Genomic DNA, 26,201 nt, shown 5'->3' with positions numbered 1-26,201 from the left:
AGAATAAATCAAGTACCATGTCATTGTCCACGCCAAACCAGTCATCAAGGCTATTTAAAAACAAGCATTATTTACAGTAACACACATCACCTGCTTTCATTCCTGTAAAATATAAGAGGACTTATACTTTAATAGCAGGAAACAGGGCAGAATGCAAGACAGTCTCTCTTCCAATGTGCTGGAAACATTGGTAGAGGAAAAAATAAACTATCCTTTCTCCATTGAAAATCTACGAAGCTGGAATTTAGTGTAGCAAATTAATTTGACTTTACAGATACAGGATAAGAAAATAATATAAATTAAATTTGTTTGAACTTTCTGACAGTATTTATAAATCAATTTTATTTTTCAGATATGTTTATATGTTTGGAGCATATGGTGATGATGCAGTTTTACATAAAATGTTATCTAGAAATTATCTCTGATTTTCGAAATAATCTGCCTGGCTGGAACCAGTCAGAAATTTGATTTTTCAGCTCCTTCTCCCTACTCCTCCAAATATGTGACATTGCAAAGAAAATTCTTAATCTGAGCAAGGAGTTGAAGACTTTGGTGGCACAGAGTTCTGAAATGCATCCAGTTCAATCTTGAAATTAAAAAGCCTTTTTTTCAGAAGTGTTAACTTTATTCAACTTTTTTTTTGTTTTTCCGGTATGTTTGTGTTAATAATCCTGATTTTTAGTTAAAAGACAAACCAACTGATGAAATCACATTCTCCCAAGAGAACTGTTTTCATGAAAAGACGTTGCGGTTTTCCGTGTCACACTCCATGATAATGAAGCCTATAGAAGGCTTTATCCTTCTTAGGAAACCCAGTACCTCAACAGTTACCCAAAAACTCCCTAAGGAGGAATTTCCCACAGTTTAAATCAAGGTTGTGTGTACCCATGAATGCATCTGTGCACATACATGAAGATGTCTCAAAACTCATCACTGCAGTCTCAATTTGCCGCATGTTTTATCCATGTGAGCTACTAGAGCCCTAGGGCACACTAGATAACAGAAGAGGGACTAAAACATTGAGCACTAGCCCAGTATCAGAGCATAGACACTCTTCTAGCTTGATAAGCAGCTGGGAGGAAGGCAGAGGTGCAAGGATACCCTAACTGTGCATGCTACCCCTTTATTTGGGTCCAGTCCTTAGCACAACCAGCTGAGAACTGCTGATGAAAAATCTTCCTGTGTAGCTGAACCCCACCTCCATCTGTGGGAGGAGGAGGAGAAGCAGGTGCTGAAAAGGTTAGCAATGTGAGGCTCATACTACATTTCCAAGGAGGTCCTCCTAGGCACCACACAGTGACATACTATTGCTAGAGCCAGCCTAGCAAAGTAAACAGTGCTTAGGAGTGCTCCCAGGCACTGGCCGTGACCGTCTACCAAGCTGTGCTGTTAACAGGGTCCTTGCCACACTTTCGACCAGTGCCAGCTAACATTTGGCTGAGCTGTCCTGCGGGGTCACTTGGCAATTCGTACACCCCTGGGACCATCCTATCAGTGCTCTGCATGCAGCCACCTGTTCAGGAGGCCAGGAGCAGTCACACGAAATGTCTGGTCATGGACTTCAGATCTGGGTGTTCGGCCAGATTCCTAGGATGACAAAACAACTCCTGCTGGCCCCACTTTTTCCCACTTTTGGAGTTTCAGGGCCAATTTTAATAGGAAAATAGCTCTGGAACTGGATTTTTGTGCTTTATATTGCTATATTTATATAATATAAATATATTTTATATTATATTGCTAGCATCCTGGCACACCGTCTTGAATGCAGGTTTGCCACAACACCTGAACAGCGTATCTGGATACGGAGAAAAATGCTAAGGACTAAAACTCTCAGTTGAGACCTCCTCCTGCTTTGCATGCACATGGAGTTTACACCAAACACTGGAGAGAAACAAATACTCCTAAATTATGTCTTGTGGCTTCTCTCTTTCAGTCTTGCTGTTGCTGCTCAGGGTTCTTTGTATCGGTGCTGTACGAGCCCATACAAGGGCAGAGCTGAAAGTGAGCTGTGGGAACTGCTGCGATGATGTGTTGTAATTAAGCTTTCACAATAGTCCTAGCATTTTCCCCTGTGGACTGAAGGGGATATCCTGCTTAAAGGGCCATGTTTGAAAAACCAAGCTCACAATAGCCAGCTCTATTTTCATTACAACCACTTTTCAGAGCCAGTTTTGATGTCACTCTTGCCATTCCTCACACAGGGCGTTAGCCCACCTCCTATCAACAAACCCTTGAGAGGGTCCATGTCACCACAGGCTTGTAAGGATGGTGGAGCTGCAGGTGACCCCATCCTGCCTGTGACACCCGTCCTAGACAGGCCCTGTCCCCAGCGCTTCTCCATCATTACCCCACACTTGCAGCAAGGCCTGTGTGCTGCTCCCCATGTAATGGATCCTTCTCAGGAGGGGAGGAAGGTGGTAGGAGAGGGAGGAGCATGCCCTTCGTTAGTCTGCCATGCCTGAAATTGGTCCTCATGTGCTCTCACCCCCCTGCCTCTCCTGCCTGTGACGTATAGGTCCTTATCACTTGGGTTTGCATGTCTTATTTTAAAATGAATGTCAGAAGAAGCATGGTATTCTTGACTTCTTTGTCTGTCATTGTAGCTTTCCTCTTGCCCAGTCCCTTCATTGTATTCAGTCCCTCATCACTGCAAGAAGAGGCAGTCCATGTAATAGATATTTATTTCAGAGGGGAGAATGACTTGGGAGAAATTTCCTTCCTGATCCCATACCTAGCATTTGACTTAACCTTGAATGAATGAGAAAGACACACTGACAAGCCATTAAGGAATGTCTTTAGCAAATATATCAGTAGGTGGTAGCTGGGCTCACTCTTGAAAGAAGACTCAGAGAAAGGGAAAAATATATATATTGCCTTAGAAACCTACCAGTGGCATAAAACTAGGTGTCCATTCATACTGAACTGATCAAAATATCTGAATCAAAACTTATTCAAAGACCTACTTTCACCCTTTTCAGAGTACCAGTAAATTAGTCATGTTTACAATTCTATATGAATAATATCTTTTCATCATTTACAATGCATATGGTTGTAGCATTCACAGTATGTCACGGGAAACACCAGTGGGATACAGTCCACATAGCTCAAGCATTTTCTTTGAAAGGTTTGGACATTTTAAGTGAGCTCATGGTGAATTTCATACTAGCTGCTTTATTTACATGCCGCCTATCAGAAGAGATCAAGCTTTTCTGTTTCCTTAAATTGGTTCTCTCTGGAATATAATAGCAGCTTTCAAACTCACCACATGTTATCTATATATTTTCAATTATAAATAGGGTCATGTTTGTGAGTTAATGGGTTTAGTTCTGAAAGTGCCAAAACTTTGATCAGCACATGTAAAACAATTGGCTGAAAACAGTGATTTTGATCAATGCTTTATACATCAGTGTGCATTACCTGCAGTATGACAGGAAACATAACCACTACTGAAATGTTTTATTATCTGCACGAGGGAAAATGGTACTTGGAAATTTTAAAAAGATTAGATAACAAAATGCATTTGAGGCAGTACTTCTTATGAGCACTGGTAAGATACGTAGTCCAGTAATAGGACTTGCAACGCAAATCATTGTAGCTTCTCATTTTCTTACAAAGTTTATTCAAAGAATAATCCAACTACCCAGGATCTCACTTATGTTACAGCAGTACTATTTCATGGATTTTGCTTACGTAGCTAATGGTGGGTTTATATTTGAAAACTTTGGTTATATAAAAAAAAAAAAAAAAAAAAAAGTTTCCTTGATTTGTTGCTGAATATCAGTAAGGTAGAAATCCTGACCTCTCTGAGGACAACAGACATATTGCCTTTTCAGCCACAGGATCACATAGAAACAACTGACTTTTGGCTTCAACATGTGACCAAGGGCTCTGTGAGTAACTCCTCTGGAGTCAGCGGGGAAGCCAGAGCTGCACACTCAGCCGTGGTATTGAACAAGATGCTGACTGTAATGCAGTAACACATTTAGGTAGAATAAAGCCTCCATTCTTTAATCAGTGTAACTGTCAAACTAATGCAACTGTAACTTCTTAGTTTACATACCAGCATCACACAGGGAAGAAATTTACTTCTGACCAAAACACAAAGAAACCTCATCTACTCATTCAAATTATACCTTATTTGAAAACACAGGCATAGCATGGTTATTGCCTGGGGAATGGGGGAGGTACAGCATGACTATTTCTAAACATTTCCAGCCTCACCCATTTGTTGACCAACCCTTGAGTTATTTTGGAAGCTCTGTCTCTGCTGCCTGCCATTGTCAGTTATTATATTGAAAATTTAATTGTACAAGGGCTTTGACACTGAACTTTATAAATTTGTTCCAACTGACCTTGTCTCAGTTATTTGCCAGCCTGGCACGGAGCCTTAGCGTTCATTATTTGTTCTCATGCAGTAGGTAGAAGAAGCATGGAGAAGGAGATAGAATGGACCTGACATTTTACATGACTGCAAATGAGGAAGCAGCTTTAAATAAAGAGATTACCATGTCCGCCACAAAGAGTATTACATTTCTCTCAAACAGACCGAATTTAGGCTGTACAGAATTACTTCTTTGTACCCTGGGTGTGTCTGTTTGTTCTGCAGTGTTTTCAGACTTATATTTAAATTTGTTTTTATTTCATCATTCACTTAATTACTTCTCTGACAGATGTCTTCAAGAAAAGTTTTAGAGAGCGTCTTTTATGTTACAAACAAAATATTAAAAGCAGAAAAAGTGTATTGGAGTACAGGTCACCATCTGGATGTTTCATGAAGTTGCAGAAAGTAAAAGCCAGTGAATATATGACATAGTATTTCTAGTGCCATATCTGCAAAGAGTTCAGTAGATTTAATCCTTATTTGCAGAAGTGTGAAAGCAAGATATCACCTGCAGACTGAGAAGGTACGATGTGCAATTGAGCTCCCTCTGTTGGCTCTGCAGCAACTGAAGTGCATTAAGTACTTTACTTTTTAAAGTAAATAAATTTCATTAGCAGCACTAATCTCTGTGTAAAAACACTTTGCTCCACTATTAAAAAATGCTAACTTCGTTGCTCATTAGAATCATTGGAATACACAGGATTTAAGAAGGTGTAAAACATGAGCAGAAACTCAGAAATTCTTTTTATTTTTGGCTTTTAAATGTTGGATAGTATATGGAAACCCAAGTCAGCTTTTGGCACCATGATTCAGTGATTTATAGATTCTGAAAGAGAATGCCCTGCTGAGTTTCTTATACTTTTTTGTTCCATACTTGCAAATAATTTGGAAAGGAAACAAATTCATGCCTGATCCACAGAGAGGATCTGTTCAGAAGTGATTAGTCTGTGCTCTCAGTGAACTGACGGCTCCAAAGGAGAGCTGTCTGCAGCAAGCCAGCTGACCAGGAGACTTAGGAACACCACATGAGGTCTCAGATAAGGCTGCAAGCAAGAAGGAAATGTAGAATCTCCAGGAAATGAAAGATGGATGTGGCAACTCCTACCTGTCCTTGTGTTCTTGGTGATAATTTTATGTGTAAATCCACTGTTCTTTTCTCAGAATCAATTTTCTTTATTTCTTTTTCTCCTAGACGCCTGGATGCCAACCACATCAACTATGTGCCCCCCAACTGCTTCAATGGCTTGGTCTCCCTTAGACACCTGTGGCTAGATGATAATTCTTTGACAGAAATACCCGTCCAAGCCTTTAGAAGTTTACCAGCACTTCAGGCAATGACACTGGCACTGAATAAAATTCATTACATACCAGACTATGCTTTTGGAAACCTCTCTAGTTTGGTAGTTCTGTAAGTTTTATTGATTGCTTTTTAGCCACAATCTCTGCTTCTTTGAAGAGCTTTGACCTCCTTGTGATAAATTGCTTGAAGATGCAATGTTTAATTTAAGCATTGCTTGAGAAAACCTTTAATAATTAACATTCCTCTAGTCTTTCCCTAGTTGGCAAACAATAGGTAAATCGCTATATACATGGGTCAACTAAACCTCAGTTTTGCCTTTCAGTGTTAGTATTAAACTGATGTATTTTGGGGCCATAAAGCTGCAGTTCCATTCTACTTTTACATGAGTCTTAATGACGATACTCCTTTACCACGAGGTCAATACTGTTTCTTACAGAAAATGTTCTTTTTGGAATACAAATTAAGTTTTCTGGCTTGCATATGTACTATAAAACAAAATTTGAAAGAAAAAAATGTCTTAGAGAAGCATATCTTTTACATCTTCTTACAGTTAAACTCACATTTGTAAATCACTTGTTTTGATCTAGCTTAAAAGTTTCCGTCTCCAGCAAAGAGCTATGTAAGGGAATTTTTTTTTAAATCACCATATCTGGTCAGCAAAACAAACAGAAACAGATGAACTGTTTGCCTTCTAAGACTCCAAAGCAGCATGTACTGAATGAGAGAAGATTAGAAAAAGGAAATGAACAGAAAGCTTTCTGTGTGACTTGGAAAGAATGCTGTCCAGTAGAAACTATGTATTCCCTTCATAGAAAGTATATGTAGTTTTGTATTTAGATATGTTTGCATACCAATACAACTAAATGAAACAGATGCAAAACCCACACCAAAATCTGGAAGGAATACTCTGGAACATGGTTTCAGTTTTTTATCTTCTGGGAATGCACCAAATGGAAAAAATTCTAGACTGGCTGGAGAAACTGAGGAGGAGACTGAGGGGGAGAAGTTATTTCAGGATAGTTTGGAAAATCTTAAAATTATTAAAGAGAGAATAATATATTCAAGATTTACAGGCTGTCTGAAACCATAGTCTGTAAGACACTTAGCATATTTTAGCATGTTCTAACCCCAGTGGGAGCATGGAACCTGACATTCTTCAGGGTTCTTTATTGAGCTTTATAATCACCATCTCTGCATAGTGCCTAATATATGCACCAATAATAGGGGGATAATAGCTGCCTTGGGCACACAGTCTTTGCCCTCTATTTACATCAAGTAACAGTCTCATTCAAGTTAAAGTTTTTTTAAGGAGTCATTTAACCAAGCTAAGCATCTCAGTAATGCTTAAGGTAGAGAATGTCTTCAATGCCATTCTCTACATCCATAGCAGAATTACAGTGATATGAGGACAGATAAGAAATCCAGAAGAAAAAGACCTTTTTTGATTCCCTCATTGTTTCAGCTCACTTAGGTTCCCTTATTTTACATCTGCCCTGTTTATTTCTGGTCTTCTGGTCTTCGTATCGATTAATAATTGAATTATCCTTCATGATCTACGATATCTGATATTTTTGGCCTGTCAAAATCTTCCTGTGTGGTTCTGTTTTCATTTGTTTCCTACTCTATTCAGTCTGGCAAATTTTCTACTCTTTGCAAATATGCATGTTCATTTTGCGTAGGTTTGAAGCTCGATCACTAGCAATCCAAGCATAATTGGAATTCGTAGACACTCTTCATGCTAACTAAAGCATTACAGCTCAGTGTAGTCATTTTAAAAAAATGATTAGGTTTTTCACAGGAAAGGAAAAACCCACAAAACATCTGTATTTTGCCATTAGAAACCTTGTTTTTCATGGACAGGGAGACTCAACTTCTGTAGGCTCTGTGGTCTTTAAAATTATTTTCAGAGCAGAATGAAGCATTGAAGGGTATGTGCTTGGCAGTTCCTCATTCACAGACCTTCTTTTCTTTTAAGTGCTACTCTCATAGTTTCCCTCCCCTATGAGAGCAGAGTGTCAGAATAAAATAAAGGTCTGCTGGGAAAAAAAAAAAAGCATCCTCTTCAGAAATCAATCTGAAGTATCACTAAGTTCTACCTACTCACATTAATGAGCTTCACACGGAATTTTTTTTTCTATGTCAGTCTAAAAACCATAGAAATAGGCAGCATTACCAGCCCTCACATGGATGGTTTTGATTGAAATGTAACATACAACTGTTTCTTTCAGTTGCTGAAAATATGAGAACGTAGCTGTTGGTTTTTATAGTTTCAAAGGAAGGCAAGTGAAAGCACTTTGAAGACTGATTAGCTTACTCATCTCAGTGAAGCTATGACTTCTTGTCCTGTGGCTTTGTGTCTTCTTTCATTCTGCAAGGCTAATGACTATTTCTGCTTGATTATCCTTCTCCTCACCTGCTCCTGCTTAATGCCATCCTCTCTAACACCCCCTGAATATACGTCTTCCATATATACAGCTAAAACAGCTAACACTCCCCACAGTTCTTAAGGCAACATGTTAGTTAACAACTGGTGAGAATATGTCTCCAATTTCACAGTATTTAATATGCAAACCTCATCCTAGACCTTCAGGATATACCCTTCTTAGACCATCTAGGTGGTTGTAAAAGAAATCCCATGTACGGAATGAAATTGAAGCCCTCATGGGTGGGGAGATGTCAGGAGAAAGGGGGAAGGGTTGGCGAAGGTGCCTTCTCTACGTGCTCTTGCAAAAGCATGACTTGCATAGAATAGGTGCATGCCTGAAAATAAGTTTCTTTTGATTGAAGCATCAAAATGTTTTGCTTAAGTCCACTGTGTGTAGTGTGCTTTCCTGACTGTGTGCTTAATGTTCCCCTGCAGACATCTCCATAACAATAGAATCTACTCCCTGGGAAAGAAATGCTTTGATGGGCTCCACAGCCTAGAGACTTTGTGAGTTGACCTCTTATTTGTTTCCTCTTTTTTTCAGTGTTTTCATTAATATTCTGAAAGAATAAAAAATAGCCTAAAAGCTAAACGTGGTTTTTGGCTTGCCTAATCGCTACAGGATCTAAATGATGGTTTACAATGACTCTATACAGCAAATCCTATTTTTTACTATTAAATTAGTTTGCCTTTTTAATAATCATTGTTGATAAATTGTTGAAAGGACATTTGAGAACTGTACTGGGCATTCAAAAAGAAGTGCCCATTCATGAACAATTATGTTTGCCTAGTTTAGTACTATTTATTTGTCTTGTTCAATCAATAAAGCTAATAGCTAGATTGGGAAACTGTCTCAATGGAAATGTTTACCATTAAGAAACTGTCTCATCCTAGAGGAGGGTTATAAAATGATTTTATTTTTCTATCCCTGGAAAAAGAAAAAGTGCCAAACAGCCAAATTATGTATGTTTTGCAAGGGAAGAGAGGAACATTTCAATTGTATCCGTTTTTGTCTTTAAAGAGCTCTGATAAAGAGCAGTGCTTGTAAAGATTCAAATTGCCTCAAGTTTTTGCCATAGATGAGTGAACATGTTGTCTGCTAGAGCAGACAACGGAACCCAAAAATGCTACAGGGACAGTAGACCTGTGCATATCTTTCTATCTGCCACCTTCTGCACTCAGCTGAATCCTTTCCAGAGATTTTAGAGATTTCAACCAACCAAGGCAGAGCAAAAAGGCCTGGTTTGAGAAGCAAAGTATCAAAACTGAATAATGCTGGTCTAGAGGTAACTATTTTCTTTATCATCCACAGAAGTGTGTACTGCTCATTTTTGTATTTTCATAAGATAAGAAAACAAGAAGTTTTTGCTTTTTTTTTTTTTTTTTTGAATCCCTGGTTTCAGTTGCATCAATCCCTTAAAACTGGATTGCAGTTTTACAGTTTTGATTTTTAGCCTGCTGTGAGTTGAAAGGAAGTCCCTTAGTGTAGCACCGGAAAGGGGGACAGGAAAGGAAGAAGGAAAATGTAATAGTTTGTTTTGTTTTTACAAATGAGATTCACATGGCACTTGGTCAAAAATGGAGAAAAAAAGAACAATGGAATAAGTAATTGCAAAGCCAGTCCCAGCCACCTGGCATGAAAGAGGCAAAAACACAGAGGACAATCATGAACCTGGGAATATGTGTAGGTGCAGCCACTTTGCTGTGATAGGAGAATGCAGCACTTGCCCCAAGTGCAGTAATTGTGTACTGTATAGACCAGTTTCCAGATAATTTCAAGCTAATCTAAAGAGATCTCAGTGTAAACGATGGACGCCAGCTTTAAAATCATTTGTTTGCATCAACGCATAGGTCTGGAAATCACATATCACTGGAGGGCAAAACCAAACCGTACACGCCTGTAATCTCTTTTTGTCAATAAGCAGGAGAGAGAGATTTACAAGCAGGAAGGAAAGCCTTGTTGAGTTCAGACAGCAGTTTCCTGCCTGCATTACTTCAGCCTGATACTATTTCAATTTCAATCTATTGTAAACCATGATTTGTGTTTTGCCCATTCAAAAAGGCTTTTAGTCAAGTTTTTCAGATGGCATTCCTCACAAAGCAGTACTCAGGGAGCATCGCACTAAACAGGCACATCTCGATTTTAGTTTCAGGTATCTCCTGAATGCTGAAGGATGCACATGTCATGCTCAGGACAGAAGTATGCTAACAGCCCATTCAGTTTACCAGAATGAAGTCTAATTGCCATTGCAGCATGAGCAGTTCTTAAAGCAGAGGTTACTACCCTAGCTAAACTACTGTTCCTACAATGTGTGTGGTTAGAAACATTCTCCATATGAACACTGCCAAGGCTTAAAATTAACTATATAGTTAATGATAAAGTTGAACTAACTGTATGTTTTCCCACTTGTTTTAGTCAGAGGAAGATTTCTTTTTACCTTCCAAACTCCAGTATCTCCAGTATCTCCAATTTCTTGGTCTCACAGACCATGAAAAGTGCATCAGATGAAAGAAAGACACAAGAATTAAATCTAAGTCTTGAAAGACTAAGTGAGTCAGAGGCAAATGAAACCTTAATAAAGAGATGAATTAACTGCATAAAATTCAGCTCACCGTGCAAATTTCTTGAATATTCCAGGCAAAAGTTTTGTTTTGTTTTGGTTTGGTTTTTATTTTTTCTGTTGATAATTTCCAAGTTATAATAAGTGATTTACAAAAGAGCAGATCCATTAGTAGCATCTGAATCCACTTCTGGCTTTTTCATTGCTGAACAGATAGAATACAACTGAAAATAGGATGCTGATAGAAAAATAGGAATGAAAATGTGCCCTAAATAGAGTCTGTTAGAAAACATCCATACACTTCTGAGGATTAATTGGCTTTTGCCTGTATGTACTTATTCAATGAATGGAAGATGATATTTAGTTACAAATGCTAACAAGTCTATGTTATCCTTAATGCAGTGCATAACCCCAATAATACAATCTGTTTTCACACAGAGATCTAAATTACAACAGTCTGGACGAGTTCCCCACTGCTATCAGGACACTAACAAACCTAAAAGAATTGTAAGTACAGAAGTACAGCACTTATATTAGGAAGGAGGATGTTTTGTCTAGTGTGTGACTGATTCGTTTTTAATGCTGGTGATTTTATCAGTAATCCTTAAAAACTCATTATTCTAGGAAGAACCAATAAACATGCCAACATGCATAAAAGATAATTCTCAGCATACAATTTAGAGCATACAAGTTCTGAAAACTTCTATACTACATTGTACAGTAGATTTTTTTCAGGAACTTCATCGTTGGAATGTGGTGAATAATAAACACAATTAATTCATTTCAAGTTCCAAACACAACAGTTGTTTTTTTTCAAGCAATCCAAAAAAAACACAATCTGCTAGTCTAAGAAAAAAAACATGGCACTCTTACTGGCCAATCAGGTTTAGATGCTATCTGCCATCCCTCCTGCACCATTAAATTAAAACAATTTATTTTCACTGTAAATACTCCTTACTCCTTTGTAACGTTGTAAACAAAACACTTCTGGATGCACAGACATAGTTTCCGTAAAATAATGTCAACAATGAAAAGAAACCAGCCAAGTTTGTTGTAAGAAACAGCTGAATTGTAAAAGAATGAATGAAATATTCACACGTTGTACACACAATGTACACAACGGTGTGTATGTTCAGAATTCTTTCCATGTGAAGTATTTACCACATTACCGGTACCATCAGCATAGAGATTTACAAAAACTAGGTAACATAGCAATTGGACGCAGTTGTAGCACTGTTGCATTGCAAGATGATGATAAAGCCACTTTAAGTAGCGACCTGGGATTTTTTTCCAAAGCAGGGAATCCTCAGGTAGCATTGACTCCAGCTTGGTATCTCCCGTGCTAGTCAGGAGTGTGGCTCTGGAGGAGGTAGCAGAGGTAGCCACTGGTGAGCAGGGTATATCACTGGTGAGCAGTGCCACAGGGCATGGGCTCTCTTCCAAGCAGCTCAGAAGCTCTGTAGACCCTATTTTGCAGAAATTCACCAAAATCTGCTCTTGGCTGAAGTCAGAGTAGTGATAAGGGGCCAGACAGTGCCCTGGGAAGCCGTTTGCTAAGCTTTTGTGCCATGCAGGGAATCCCAGTCAATACAGCCACAAAACCAGTCTCTTTACTGGTCCTAGATGAAATGGGATCCCCATATTGCTTGTATTCTGCATCTGTATGGATGCAGCTTCTATTGCATGCAGAAGAACAAGGGATTCAGAGCCTTGCAGCGTCTCATCAGCAGTAGCATGATGACTAAACAAGTGAAACCAGTAATGTGGGACCTGTCCAAGTAATGACCAAGTGTGCTTGCATCAGTGAACAATTTGAGGCTTTCTAAATGTATAAATTTAATCTGGGAAGCCTTTTTCATACCCGACTGAACTAATGGGAGTTTCCCACACAAATCATCATTGTTCTTTTGAAACCTTAGTTGTTTCTTTTGTTTTTCACAATGGAGAATTACTCATATGAATAAAATCCAGTGATTAATGATGAGACAAAGATTTGGTCCTCTATCCAGCAGTCACAACTACATTGGATAGTTTGTTCATGTCCACATCTAAAATACTTCAATAGAAAGTTGGTTGTGGGAGACTTAACAATATAATGTGTAAAATCATTTACTTGACAAATTTGTGTAATTCATTATTATCTCAGAAAAAAAAATAGTTGCAGTTTAACAAGCACAGGGGGATACATATATACTGTTTTATTGTTATTTATTTATTTTTAATATTTCACTGTTAATTGTATTATTTCATGTGTGTATATTTACATTACATACAGATACATTCATACATACATAACATACAGCTACAAAGCACTGTTTCCTGCTGTGAACATCTTAATTTTAAAATACCATTTTGCTGTTTACTTTATCTGAACGGCACTCTCATTTAGAAAAGTGCAGAAGTCTAGCTATTTCTTAGCTTTTCTTTTGCTTTTGCTTTTTCAGTTCTATCTTACCCCAGAAAACAAGGATATACCCTGACACACAAACACTTTCCTTATTACAAACAAAAAACAATATGCATTGTGAATACAGATTGTGCCTTCACAATTTTTTTGTTTACTGTGTAAACCATTTTTTCTTTTGTAGGGGATTTCATAGCAATAACATCAAATCAATACCCGAGCGTGCATTTGTGGGTAATCCGTCACTTATTACAATGTAAGTGATAACAGTTTATTCAGTGACTCTTCCTGGTAGAGCATGTGGAACTAAACACCATATTTGTGGCTATTTGTCTGATAGATCTTTTTGTGAGTGTAACATACAATAATGCAAGCAAACAAGCTTCTATCCTCAAGCTTCAACCTCATGGAAACAGTAGCAGTTTGCATACCCTATTTAAAGGAAGTGAGTACTGCTGCCTTGGCCTTTCAGTTGAACTATTCCTTACAGGTCTCTTAGTTTTACTGGCAACATAGAAGATAGCAAAAATTGATCCTGATGGATTCCAGTCTCAATTCCCATGTTGTTTTACATGAGAATACATGAGAACTGGCAAAACTCAGATTAAGAAATTGTAAAACAAATTTAAGAAAAATAGCAACTCATCTTGAGCGGTGTTATTTTATGAGCAAAATCAGAATGGCTTCAAAAATGCAGTGGAACTCAAATGCTGTGGATGGTCAACCTCGTCCAAGTGTGTGAAGTTCTGACTTCACTTGCTAACTTTGTCTCATGTCATAACGAAGTTCTTCATCTTTGGATTTCAAAGTTTGCAAACCTGGGAGAAAGAGGAGATTATTTTTTGGGGGCAGGCTTCTGGTTTTAAATTCAAGGAGACAGACTACTTCAGTATTCAAAATATGGTTGATGGACTTAGGCTAGTGGGTAAGGAAACGCCTGGAGGTGCACCAAGTCTGTGGCTGGGAATACAGAGTATACTCACTTGCATATAATATAATCATGTAATGTGTTTTGAATCCTTTAAAATATTTATTATAATGTCTTTTTTGCTCTCTTTTTGCAGACATTTTTATGATAACCCTATCCAGCTTGTTGGAAAATCTGCTTTTCAACACTTACCAGAACTCAGAACTCTGTATGTGTTTAATTTTGTTTTAATTGTCTTTATATGTTGCAATGTTAGAGCTGTTCCACACATCATTCACCACAATTATATTGAAATGATGTTTTAAATTCTAGGACTTTAAATGGTGCTTCACAGATAACAGAGTTTCCTGATCTGACTGGGACTACAAGTCTGGAGAGTTTGTAAGTGCTAAAGCAATATTTTTTCTTTGTTTTATATTTTTTCTAAAGAATGTTGTAAAAAATTGTTTTACAATTTCTAAAAAAAATAATATGTTTTTTATAAATGCTCTCAACAGGACCCTCACAGGAGCACAGATCACCTCTCTCCCCAAATCAGCTTGTGACCAGTTACCTAATCTCCAAGTTCTGTACGTTTCAGTAAGATTAATAACATTACAGTAATGGAAAAGATTAATGAACAAACAAAATCAATATGATTTTGAAATTACCCAGTTGCTGCTATTTCTGTGTATCACATTAACTGCCTAAGAATTCAGAGCAGGGAGCAATTCCCCATGTTACTCAAAAATACCAGCCTCCAAAAGTTCACAGTCCATCTACCAGTAAGGATTTCCCACACATTGTTGGAAAAGAGAATTAATTTTCGTATTTTTACGTCAGCTTAAAATGGTTCTTGATTTTCTTTTAAAAGCCGTAGAGCCATTTTACATGGCCTTACTTTCATTCATTCTATGTCTCCTATAATGTTTTCTTTTCTTTCTGAGGCAGATAACTCAGTGAAGTGAATGGAAAATATAACTGAGTAAGGAGTTCAGCTTTGAGTACTTTTTATGCTTCTCTTTTATTTTCTTTTCCAAACACACATAAGTAGTTGAGTGAAATTTTAATAGACTATTATTTGGCATAGTTGGGGCATACTTCTTATACTAAATATCCAATATTGTTTTAGCTTGAAAATGTCCTTGGAGTTTGCTTAATCACTAACGAAAGTAATCATTGTGTCCGCTTCTTTGAGATTCAGCCAACAGCACTTTCCTCTATGTATTACATCACTAGGAATGCATTTGATATTGCTTCTCTGGCCAACATTAAAATAACACTAATTATAACACATTATTTGAATACCAGCTTGGATGTCATGAACATTTTTAGAAAAATTAAGTTTTAGTTGATGGACTCAATATAATCATTTCCAGAATGATAAAAGACAGAAACAGAGTCTGTTGCCAGAAGGAAATCTGCACACAGACTTTCTTTTGAATATGCGCTGTATTATTCAAAAACAATAAATAATCTCTAAAGGGAAGGCAAATAAATACAGTAGCAATTAATAAATTGTACAGTATTGTTCATGGAAGAGCAGAAGCCTCCACTGAAAATTCACATTCTTTATTTTCAGGTATCACCCAATGTTATTGAAGCTGACATTTAAAAGGGCAGGGAACCAGTTTGACAGCCATGTCATGTACACAGAGTTGCTTTTTCCCCGTTCCCATCAGACTGGAACAAACATGCCACATCTTACAATGTGTACCCAAGTTCACATTTAAGCTTACAGATGAGTTTTGCCTGCACCAAGTATAAGGGTGTGCTGAACCCAACCAGTTCCTTGGAGACAGTGACCTTTTAAGCAGCCTCCTGGCTCAGTTATGCAAAACACCCCGCTCTGAGACACAAATCCTACAAGCACTGCTTGGAAAGCCAATTTGTTTATCCTACCTAGCCACCAGTGCTTCCAAACGTGGATGAACAAACACAGAGACTTCCCGGGTGCACCTGCAGGAGAGGTATATCTGCAAAGGTAGACTCCCCTCAGCACAGTTAGATACACACTTCAACACAGAGCCATAACTCCTGGCCCTCTGCTGCTGCCAAGAGTCTTATTTATTAACGAAGAGACAAAAAATCTTCAAATATCTTGTACCTTGGCTTGGTAGCTTCCCACTCACTTGAACTCTCTGGCATGTCTGATCTGGACCACACCAGTGAAGAGCACAGAATTAGGGGCAGTAACACTGCTGTTACAAAAATATGTATTTATTAGTGGTAGCCTTTGTGCACAGTAAAACAGAGTGGAATTCATTAAAATAACACACTGTCATTACTTGCACCACTTTTACAAGTCAAATATAGAATCGACAAAATGCTCCTATCAGAATAGTAATTGTGAAAATAATTGTTTTTTCCAGAAAGTAAATGGGTAGATGTGATCCAGTTTTAAAGGATTTGAAGCAGGAATGATAACAGATTACTCTTTTTGTTGATAATATTTAAAAATTGTGGAAAAAATGGCATTTTTTTGTAATTATAGGTATGAGCTTTTACTCTATATTCTTTCCACCACCAAAATTCCAATTCAGTTTTCCCCAAACAAGACGTATATATATGATGAAACTATTGAGAGTGGGAAGGGGAGGGGTGTTTGGTTCTTTTCCTTTTTTTTTTTTTCCCTCCAATTTCTGCAAATTGCCTGGGCTTGTTTTTGATTAGTTAGATTATACTATAAATCAGTCCAGATGTTTCAGTTATTCTGTAATTTGTTGAGTTTTGGCTCAAGTCATTTTAAGAGTTTTTTTCTCCCATGTAGTGATTGATTTCAAAGTTAGTTCCAATATCTTTAACCACATCACTCAGTTATAAGACATAACAGTTCTAAGGATCAGAGGCAATACTGCTTAATTAAAAGTGTAGAACGGAAAGCTGATTACAGTTCATTGTGATTATTGCCAGAAAAATATAGGATATTCTCTGACAAAATGTGAATATCTAGTACATATATGTATATGTGTATTTAATAGATCATTTAAAATGGTTTAAATATTTGTCAAGTTAAACATGATGAACATGAAGTCTGTGATGCAAAGCCAGTACTCCCTTGAAGCAGACTGCTGATATTGTAAAACACTCAGAAGTCCATGCTTCAGGCAGGAAATTGTCAGACAATGCAAGGAATTTGCAGAAGTAGGATATGGAGTTAATACATCCTACCTTTTCCCCTCATATCTCCTCCTCAGTTAGAAATAAAAATCTGACAGATGAGAGATGATAACTGAGTCCACTCATTTCTATTCTCCTGTAAAAACAAGCTATTTTAAATTGAGCATGAAGAGACACAAGGAAAGGAAATCTTTTTCTTTTGACGTTACTTTAAATATTAATCTTTTCTTCTCTTGTGTATTACAGGGATCTGTCTTATAATCTGCTGGAAGATTTACCCTGTTTTACTGCATGTAAAAAACTTCAAAAAATGTAAGCTTCAAACTATTCTAAAAGGCCTAACAAGAATCATCTGTATACAAATTTGCTTGAGCATCATTAATTTGGTTACTGATGAACATTTGACATATCCCAAATACATACCCTTACAATGCACCAAAGTGGATCATAAATAGTCTAAAATACCGTGAAGCGTCCTCCAGGTGCCTTGTAAACTAAGGAGATTCTTATTGCTATTTCAGTGACTTGCATCATAACGAAATTGATGAAATCAAAGCAGACACGTTTCGGCAGCTGGCTGCTCTTCGTTCTCTGTGAGTACAGCCCAAGCAGTGGTTCACTTGAATTCTCAAAAGCATGGGGCATATTTACTATCTATGTCTGTCCACTGTTTGCCCCAAAACATCCTTGCTTCTATTTTTCCTGGCTTTGATCTTTCATCCGTTAAGTCATAACTGTGAAAGCAGAATAAACACTGTGAAGCTTAGCATCTGCAGCAATGAATTCAAAGATGTAACTTCCAGCTATAAAAGCTGTTGTTACTTGTGAACATTTCTGATAGAGGTGGAGAGAGATACTGAGCCAAAACTAGCATCTGATGGCAGGTTCACATAAGAATCATCTCTAGGGAGCATGAAATCTCTATAGAGAACACTGTTCTCTATAAAGAAGAACAATAAGAAATAGATTTCAAAATTGTATGTGTTTCTGGTATTCACATAGAGACAGTAGAATAATTTTGTTGGGAAATTACTTTTGTAAGTTTTTACTTTTTTTAAGTTTTTGAAGAATTAAACCCATCATTAAAAAAAAAATAAAAATTAGTTGCTTGCAGGTTTTTTTTTCTTTATTATTATTTTTCAGGGGTGGTGAAGATTGTTATTAAGAAATTAAGCCTATTGACAATGGATTTGCTGTTCCTAGTCATGTCATAAGGGCCTCTTAGAAGTTGTCCATATACCCCACTCCTCTTTCTGCTGCTTTGGGAAACAGTGAAGCAGGCTGAAAACAACAAAGTTGGATTGTAAAAGTCATTAAGTTTTAGAGAATGCTGTCACCTTAGTAACTAACACCATTAACTGACTAACATAATTTGAAAAAAATGTAAAAAGTTTTTGCAGTTTGAGATATGTAGAAGTTTATTGAAAATATTTGCATGTAATTAATACCTTTTTTATATTTAGGCACCCTAATCAAGTGTATGAAAACTTCCATATTCACTCAGCGGGTATGTAATTTTCTACTCACTTTTCTTGTAGGGATTTAGCTTGGAACAAAATTAAAATTATTCACCCCAATGCCTTCTCTTCTTTACCATCTCTGATCAAACTGTAAGTATTTATATGTCTTTTACATTTAAATTTTCACATTTTTCTTGCAAGAACGTGCAAAAATTTTGTAACTTGGTGCCCCACTCAGCAGAACTTGAGGCTTTCTGTATTCTAATCTTCTGATCTGTTGAATCCATTTCTATATGTCTGTTGTCTTGTACTTCACTAACTCCCGTAGGTATTATGGTGAAGCGTCATGTACCAGAGTGTAATCACAGTGATTTGGGCTCTAAGAAACATGTCAGTCTATCTGCCTTGCTTCTTTACATTTGTTAGTAGTTCAGTCTCTATTAGCAGCGATACAGATACCTTACTAGTCCTGTACCAGGACTAGGGATCTGGATTCAAAATGAAATTAGAAACATTTTCCAGTAAGTATCTTTATTTCACTGCTTCTTCTTTGACGGAATAGTTTTTCTTCCTTAGTAACTTCAGCCAGAGAAGTTAGTGGTCAAAACATCAGAATCCAAATTGTGTATGCCTTATTCACAGGCATCTCTGTCTTTAAAAACTTCTTCCTGCTTCCCACTGTCATTGCAACGTCAAGGTGAATCCCTGAGGCAGTGGATGTGTGGGGAAGACATGAAAGAAAATTCCTCTGGAGTCATCCTGCTCCAAAGTTGTTCACAAAGACATACAGATAATCCAGTAGTTGGAGTTCAGTCATGGGAAACATGCATTTGGAAAAAGGTATTAATTTTTGTTAATGGAAGAAACCTCCCCTCTGAATGGTGCAAAATCTCCATGAGCAGAATATTGTCTATGGCATCCCTTTTTGGGTTCCTCCTCAGCGCTTTCTTAGAGAGGAATGGGTGAGGGAACATCATGCTGCCAGCAATAAATACTGCATTTGTTCAACAGTACCAAACAGTCACACAGAAGTAAAGAAAAAAGCCTTTGAACACACAGAGTAAACCAGTGTACTGAGTGTTACCTGCAATGCTAGTCTGTAGCCCTGGACTGACTGAAGTCAGTGGTAGTTTTTGCCTTTTCGGCAGGACCAGAATTTCACCTTTGGTATTTAACTGTGTTGCGAGCAGTAGGACACACGCATGCACAAACACAAGTGCACTATACCAGAAAATGTAGAAGACCAGTGCATACCTCTTACTTTAAGACTAGACCTTTAGATTTAGATTGTCCTAGAGACAGGAACTTTACTATCCACACATGAGCATAAAAACATCTCAGCAGCATCAGACTCCCCTTCTTTCTCCTTCTTGAGCATTAACCATCTTACATATTGCAGTTTAGATTAGTATGAAGAGAACTGAAAAGGCTTATACAGTAAATGGAAGGGAGGGAGGGTAAAAGAGAACAGAATACATCTGAACTTCCCTCTCTTTGATTACATATCGCCTTTATCACAGTCACTTTGTCATTCACCTGTTTTACTTTGCCAAGTCATGTGTTTGTATTCATCTGCATTTTCTCAGCTCCTCAGACAAACCTTAGCATAGAAGTATTACCTTCACTCTCTCCAGCCCAAACCTGTCCTCCTCTAAAACACACTTCCTCCCCATACACCTGAGCTCCTCCTTGTGTAGATTTCAGAGCAGCCATGCTCTCTCGTATCGCACTGATTTTTTTAGGGTGGGGGGAAATCGTTCTGGTATTGGCTCCCTCAAATTCAACACTCTATTTAATTATTTTTAAACTCATTTGATGGTCTCTAAACTTGTATTTTAATTCTTGGAGTCAAAATTTGACAACAAAGATTATTCTTAGTGAAGTGCTAGGTATATACCCTTAGCTTTGTGCTAGAAACATAGGTGTATACTCCTGGGTGTTGCTGCAGCTTTGCTTTGCTGACTGGGGCCTCTATAATGTATTCATTTTTTATCAATTTAGAACAGTATACTCTGTTTTTCCAACATGACTCTTCTAGCACTGAAGAAAAAAAATGAGAACCTGTAAGCTGATTTTTATTTGCTGTTATGCAGGGATGTGTCATCCAACCTTTTGTCCTCTTTTCCTGTGACGGGGCTACATGGTTTAACTCATTTAAAATTAACAGGAAATCATGCCCTACAAAGTTTGATATCATCTGAAAATTTTCCAGAACTCAAGTGAGTATATCATTAAAACTAATAAGCCACATTTGTGTTCATGTGCAGTGGAAGGTGTGTCAGTGTGTAAGGCATGTTGCTTCGTATTGTCAGTCTTTGATCTGTGGTATTAAAACTAAAGCAAATATGATAAAAATGATAGAGTTATTTTATTATGCTCACTTTTAACTGAAGAACTATGAAGTGTTTTGAAATATTAACCCCAGTACTTGCTTAATATGAGCCACATCTGCTTCCTGGTGATATGTTTCAAAAGCTGTTAAAACAATATTGCTAGCAGCTTAGTGATATCTCCTTCTACTGGACTGTGCTTACAGAACCTCCCTTATATTTAGTGAGAATTCAGTAAATATCAAGAATATACTCCTGAAGTTCCAAAATACTTTGCCATTTTTGTTTCAAGTAGAAATGAACATTATTTCTTTCCTGTAATATTTGATTAAGATAATACTTTACAGTTATTACTTAAATACTTTGATGCTAATAATTTGTTGATGGATGCTCTATGATAGACAAAGGAAATAATCTCTAGAGATTATTTGAAGCTCTGCCAGTCACTGGATGACCATAAGGAAGTCACAGTAGAGAATTTTGCCTCTGACTTCAGGATATTAGAGAGTTTCTCCTAAGTCCCCCTTGATTTTATGTTGTAGTTGGAGGATGCCAACTTCAAAATATATTTTTTCCTCATTTTAATGTAAAAGATATTGTAATTTTTGAAACAATTAAGCAGTGTGAACATAGTGAGAGAATCACAGAATGGTTGAGGTTGGACGGGATCTCTGGAGGTCATCTTGTCCAACCTCCTGCGCAAGCAGGGCCACCCGAAGACAGTTGCCCAGGACCACATCCAGACAGCCTTTGAAGGTCTCCAAGGAAGGAGACTCCATCCTCATATCCTCACTTGATTTGGCTTTTGCACTGGAGAAGTTCCATAAGTCATAATAGGCAAACAACTCAAGGAGACATGTTACTGATGAAAAGGACTGGAGTGTTTGAAGATATAAATAAGGCAGTCATAAGTAGAAGTAGGGAGATGATTTAATGTTTGCATACAGCACTGGAAGGATCCACACTAGAGTACTTCTGTGATGGTATGTTAATATAAACAGAGAGAAGAGCTGCAAAAATGGTTCAAGGGTTAGGAAACAGTGCCTTAAAAGACTTAATAAACCCAATGTTTGTAGTTTGTCACAGAGGAGATTGGGCAGTGACTTGATCACAGCATATGAAACTACTTCATAACACAAATGTTCAAAGCACTAGAGGCCTTACATAAGTCTTCAGATGAGTCTCAGAGGTCAAGAAGCAAGTATCATAAAAAGTTGTGCATGCCTGAGGCTGAGCTTCTGCCAGTTTTTCTTCTCTCACTGACTGCCTACCTGTTGAGGCAAGTGACATTTCTAAAATGCCTGAATTTCTTAAAAAGAGTGTAAAGACAAAAAAAAAAAATCAATCATTCTAGACTAGCAAATCTATAGTAATATTTATACCATAGCGTGATGGCATAAGAAATCCTGCAGTGGTCCTAGAATAATCCACTATTCAACTGAATCAGGTACAAGTTAGATTTCTAATTTTTTTTTTTTTTAATCAAGATTATGTTTTGTATGATTTTTCCACCAAATTATGTACATTGCTAAAATGCAACTACAGTGTAGTTATTCTGCACAAGTAATTAAAAAGGATGTCAGACAATAGTTTAAGTTTTTTTAAAAAAAGTTATTAAAAGTATGATTGATATATCTAGAGCTGATTAACATCTGTAAGAGCAAATGATATCCAGTCAGGAGACAATGGGGTAAAATCTTAAACTGGAGTCTGTAGGACTTCTACATTTTAATGAAGCCAGGACTTCACACTACACAAACAGTACATGAAGCACCAAACTTGAACAGAGATCTAAAACAAAAAGTAATTTCACCCTTTGTAATTGTTGGAACTAGACATTGGTTACAACATTAAAGACAAATTCCTGTACAAAAGCTGCCTGCTCATCTAAATAGGTCACTGCTGTTCAATACACAAACACATCAAAGAGCTGAGCATCCTCTGCCGCACCTCCAACAATGGCACAAGAATGCTCACAGAGCCGAGCCCAGCTTGCTAGGAGGAAATAAAGTCAGTCTGCCAACCACTCCTTCCTTCTTTATCTGATGCTTTGATTCAGTGCTGTAAAGAATTCAGTGACTAGCTCTGTCCATTGTAACTGTGCATTCCCGTTCACCTTTGTGAGGTGGAAAACAACCTTGTGTACCCTGCTGCTTAATCTAAAAACAGAAATAGAGGCATTCCTCGCTACAGGGAAAAAAAAAAATCAAGGGTACAGATACCATCAGTAAGATAAGCAGTATATAAAAATAAATTTAGACGGTGTTTCTACAAGTCTTTAATTTGACAAAGTCCAAATCTAATCACCCACATCAAATAAAACTAGCCATAGAAAGGACTGTTTCTGGCACCGTATGGCTGAGAGTTGCCTTTGGTTTTTAATGTTAAAACTAGCTGAAATGAACTCCTCTGTCACCAGGAAGATCTGATGCTAGTTTCTCTGCATTGCAAAGTATATTCTGTCCAGTGTGTTCTGGATCCCACTCAGTCTGTGCATGTGTGCTTTACACGCAAATTCAGAAATATTTGCCAATTTGGGATCTATATGTATAACCTGGAAAGCCGGGGGGGGTAGGAGTGTGGAGGGGAACTGTTCAGGTTTAGCAAAAGATGCTAGAAAGTCCTACAGAGAGGATAAGAAATGGGAATCACAATACAAAAAGGGTGTTGAAGTGATGAGGATGACAAAGCTGGTAGTGGGGCTGGCAGGTGTGTCCCGTAAGGGCAGGCTGAGGTCCTTGGGCTGCCTGGGCTGGAGACAAAGAGGCTGAGAGGCAACCTCCTGGCTCTTGGCAGCTTCCCAAGAAGGGCAAGTGGCAAGGGAAGTGCCTGGGGACTCTGCTCCCTGGGACACCTGTGGATGGCCGCGCCGGGGGGCTTCAGGCTGGGCATGAGGAAAAATCTCTTTGTGAGGGTGGCCAAAACCTGGAACAGGCTTCCTAGGAGGTGGTTGATGCCCCGTGCCTGCCAGTGTTCTTGGGGCATTTGGACAGTTCCCTCAATAACATGCCTTAATTTACGGCTAGCCCTGAAGTGGTCAGGCAGCTGGGCTGGATGATTTCTGGTAGTTCCTTCCAACTTAAATGTTCTATTCAAGAACACATTTGCTTTAGTTTCTTGAGCCTAAAATATCCGCTAGCTATTCGTTTCCACAGCTTTATCAATGTCTTCAAATCAGTCTGACACCACAAGTTGCAGTCATCACCTTGCAGAACTTTCAGCATTTCTATTTATAAGGTGTTTTGTGGTTTGTTTTTGTTGGATTTTCTTTGTGTTTGTCAAAAAAGGGGCATTTCTGTTGGGTATGTGGATTGTTCTTCAACCCAAGTGACTAGGTACAGGTTAGTCTAGTAAGCTAAAGGTTTAGTAATAGTTTATTTAAGGGCTTCTAGGAAATGTTTACCAAATCAGGATAATCTCCATATTTTAAAAGATGACATGCACAGAGATGAATTAGAAATTACATATTTAAATCTGCTGGCCTGAAGTTGCACGATAGCTAGATCTTAGTAACCTTGAACTTTTATCGGAGTACTTTAAAAGCAGCTTACATAACCTCTTGTATTGGGTACAAGAGTACAGATTATTGTTGCTAATTCCCAACAGAAATATAAGTATATAGAATCAAATGCCCCCAAATGAACTAACTTAAAAATCACTTCACAGCTTAGGGTTCACTTTGTTCCACTTTGTGCCAAGCTAGTATACAAGTCCTGTTGGTATTGGGCCTGCTTCAGACAGACTCCCTGCTGGATTTTCCAGGACATTAAAAGTTGCTTTGGAACATTCATTATGTTAATTTACATGACCAACCTGTTGAAAGTAACCTGAAAGTAGGATACAGTTCTATTGTATTCTTTTTAAGACAGAATAACCTAGTTACCTATTTATCTCTGAAGCTGTTGGTTTATTGAACTTTTGAAATTGAGATGATTTTTTAGGTTTTTCTATATCATGTTGGGGAACTGCAAATTAAATATCTCTACTTCCAAAACACAGAGTATATCCAAGGAACAGAAGTAGTCTGTAGAAGTTGAACGTATGTAATTCTTACATACTACCTCAGAAGTTGGACATCCACAAATGAATGGAATTCAAAACATACAGCAAATCAGCAATTTTCTGGCAATAGAAAACCTCAAAATCTTTGAAACTAGCTCACCCATACTCAGTTTTGTGTTAGGAATACCGATGATATTAAAGGAGTTAGGAATGAACATGCAGTGTCCTGAAACGACTGTGCTCACTCCTTTGAGAATTAATAAAGTAAAGCCTTTTTTCAGTGACATCTGTTTTCACATATGCTGCGTTTGTGATTCATTCCCCTTTCAGTGTAGACTACTGCTTCCTTGGTCTGTGCACAAAATACAATCTCCTTTTTGCCATTTTACTCCGATAAAATTTGATGTGAAAAGAGATAGATGAAGTTTGAATCCAAAATTAGATCTCATTGTCCCCAAACTGAAAAAATTATCTTTGGGAAGTGAAGTTTTGGTTTTGCCTGTTAGGCAGGTAGGCAAAATTGTGATCTTGCCCTTTTCTAAAAGAAGCCATTAAGAAAGTAATGTGGAGAAACTGTTGAGTTACACTGTAAAATTATTAAAAGACATAAAAAAGAAACAGATCTCTTAAGAGTAACATTCAGTAAACTGCAAGTCATGTTCTGCATTCATATCTCCCATGAAAATGCGTAAGAAAGCTTCACTGTGCCTTTACTAAAATTACCCTAGAAATCATCTGCATGTCTGATGTGGAATTCTATTTGTGAATCCTCCATTTATATCATCATGATTGAATTTTACCCTCAAATGTTTTGACTTTCGATCATGGCTACTTAATCAAGTTCATTTGTGCTAACAATTGAAACTGTGAGCAGTACAATTGAGTAACTCTGGTGCTCTAAACCAGTATCATGGCATGCTTCTTTGTTCTTCTACTACAGGGTCATGGAAATGCCTTATGCTTATCAGTGCTGTGCCTTTGGAGCTTGCGAGAGCCACTACAAAATCTCCAGCCAATGGAACAAAGATGAGAATAGCAGCATTGATGATTTTCACAGGAAGGATGTTGGATTGTTACAAATTCAAGGTAATTGTCACCTTTTGCTTTTAAATCTACCTGAAGGCTGTGATTTTTCTAGTAAGCAGTCTGTGATGTTGAATCCAATACTCTTTAGCAGTCACCAAGGCAGTGCCTTTCTCTCTCTTGCCTGATAATATGTCAGTGTTCCCAAGCTTAGCAAATTCATTTTGTCAGGTCTGTCTTTCAAAAATCTCACTCCCTCTTTTTATCTGTCCAAATAATAACATGGGA

General features: G+C 37.7%; 1 protein-coding gene across 2 annotated transcripts in view; it reads left to right on the top strand.

Annotated features, from left to right (window-relative positions):
• LGR5 (leucine rich repeat containing G protein-coupled receptor 5) overlaps positions 1 to 26,201 on the top strand; it is a 90,896-nt gene that overhangs the window by 57,190 nt on the left and 7,505 nt on the right. Inside the window, exons 5-16 of one of the 2 annotated variants that reach the window (XM_084506785.1) lie at positions 5,574 to 5,789; positions 8,542 to 8,613; positions 11,106 to 11,174; positions 13,256 to 13,327; positions 14,136 to 14,207; positions 14,312 to 14,380; positions 14,497 to 14,568; positions 17,345 to 17,410; positions 17,620 to 17,691; positions 18,637 to 18,708; positions 20,652 to 20,777; positions 25,831 to 25,976. In XM_084506785.1, the coding sequence (XP_084362911.1) occupies positions 5,574 to 5,789; positions 8,542 to 8,613; positions 11,106 to 11,174; positions 13,256 to 13,327; positions 14,136 to 14,207; positions 14,312 to 14,380; positions 14,497 to 14,568; positions 17,345 to 17,410; positions 17,620 to 17,691; positions 18,637 to 18,708; positions 20,652 to 20,777; positions 25,831 to 25,976 (1,124 nt within the window). The remainder of the gene's footprint in view (positions 1 to 5,573; positions 5,790 to 8,541; positions 8,614 to 11,105; positions 11,175 to 13,255; positions 13,328 to 14,135; positions 14,208 to 14,311; positions 14,381 to 14,496; positions 14,569 to 17,344; positions 17,411 to 17,619; positions 17,692 to 18,636; positions 18,709 to 20,651; positions 20,778 to 25,830; positions 25,977 to 26,201) is intronic. The other variant, XM_084506786.1, reaches the window with a different exon arrangement.

Source organism: Aythya ferina (genome assembly GCF_964211825.1).
Source record: "Aythya ferina genome assembly, chromosome: 1".
Lineage (NCBI taxonomy): Eukaryota > Metazoa > Chordata > Aves > Anseriformes > Anatidae > Aythya > Aythya ferina.
Note: the sequence above shows the minus strand (reverse complement) of the source record. Positions and strands in the feature narration are given on the sequence as shown.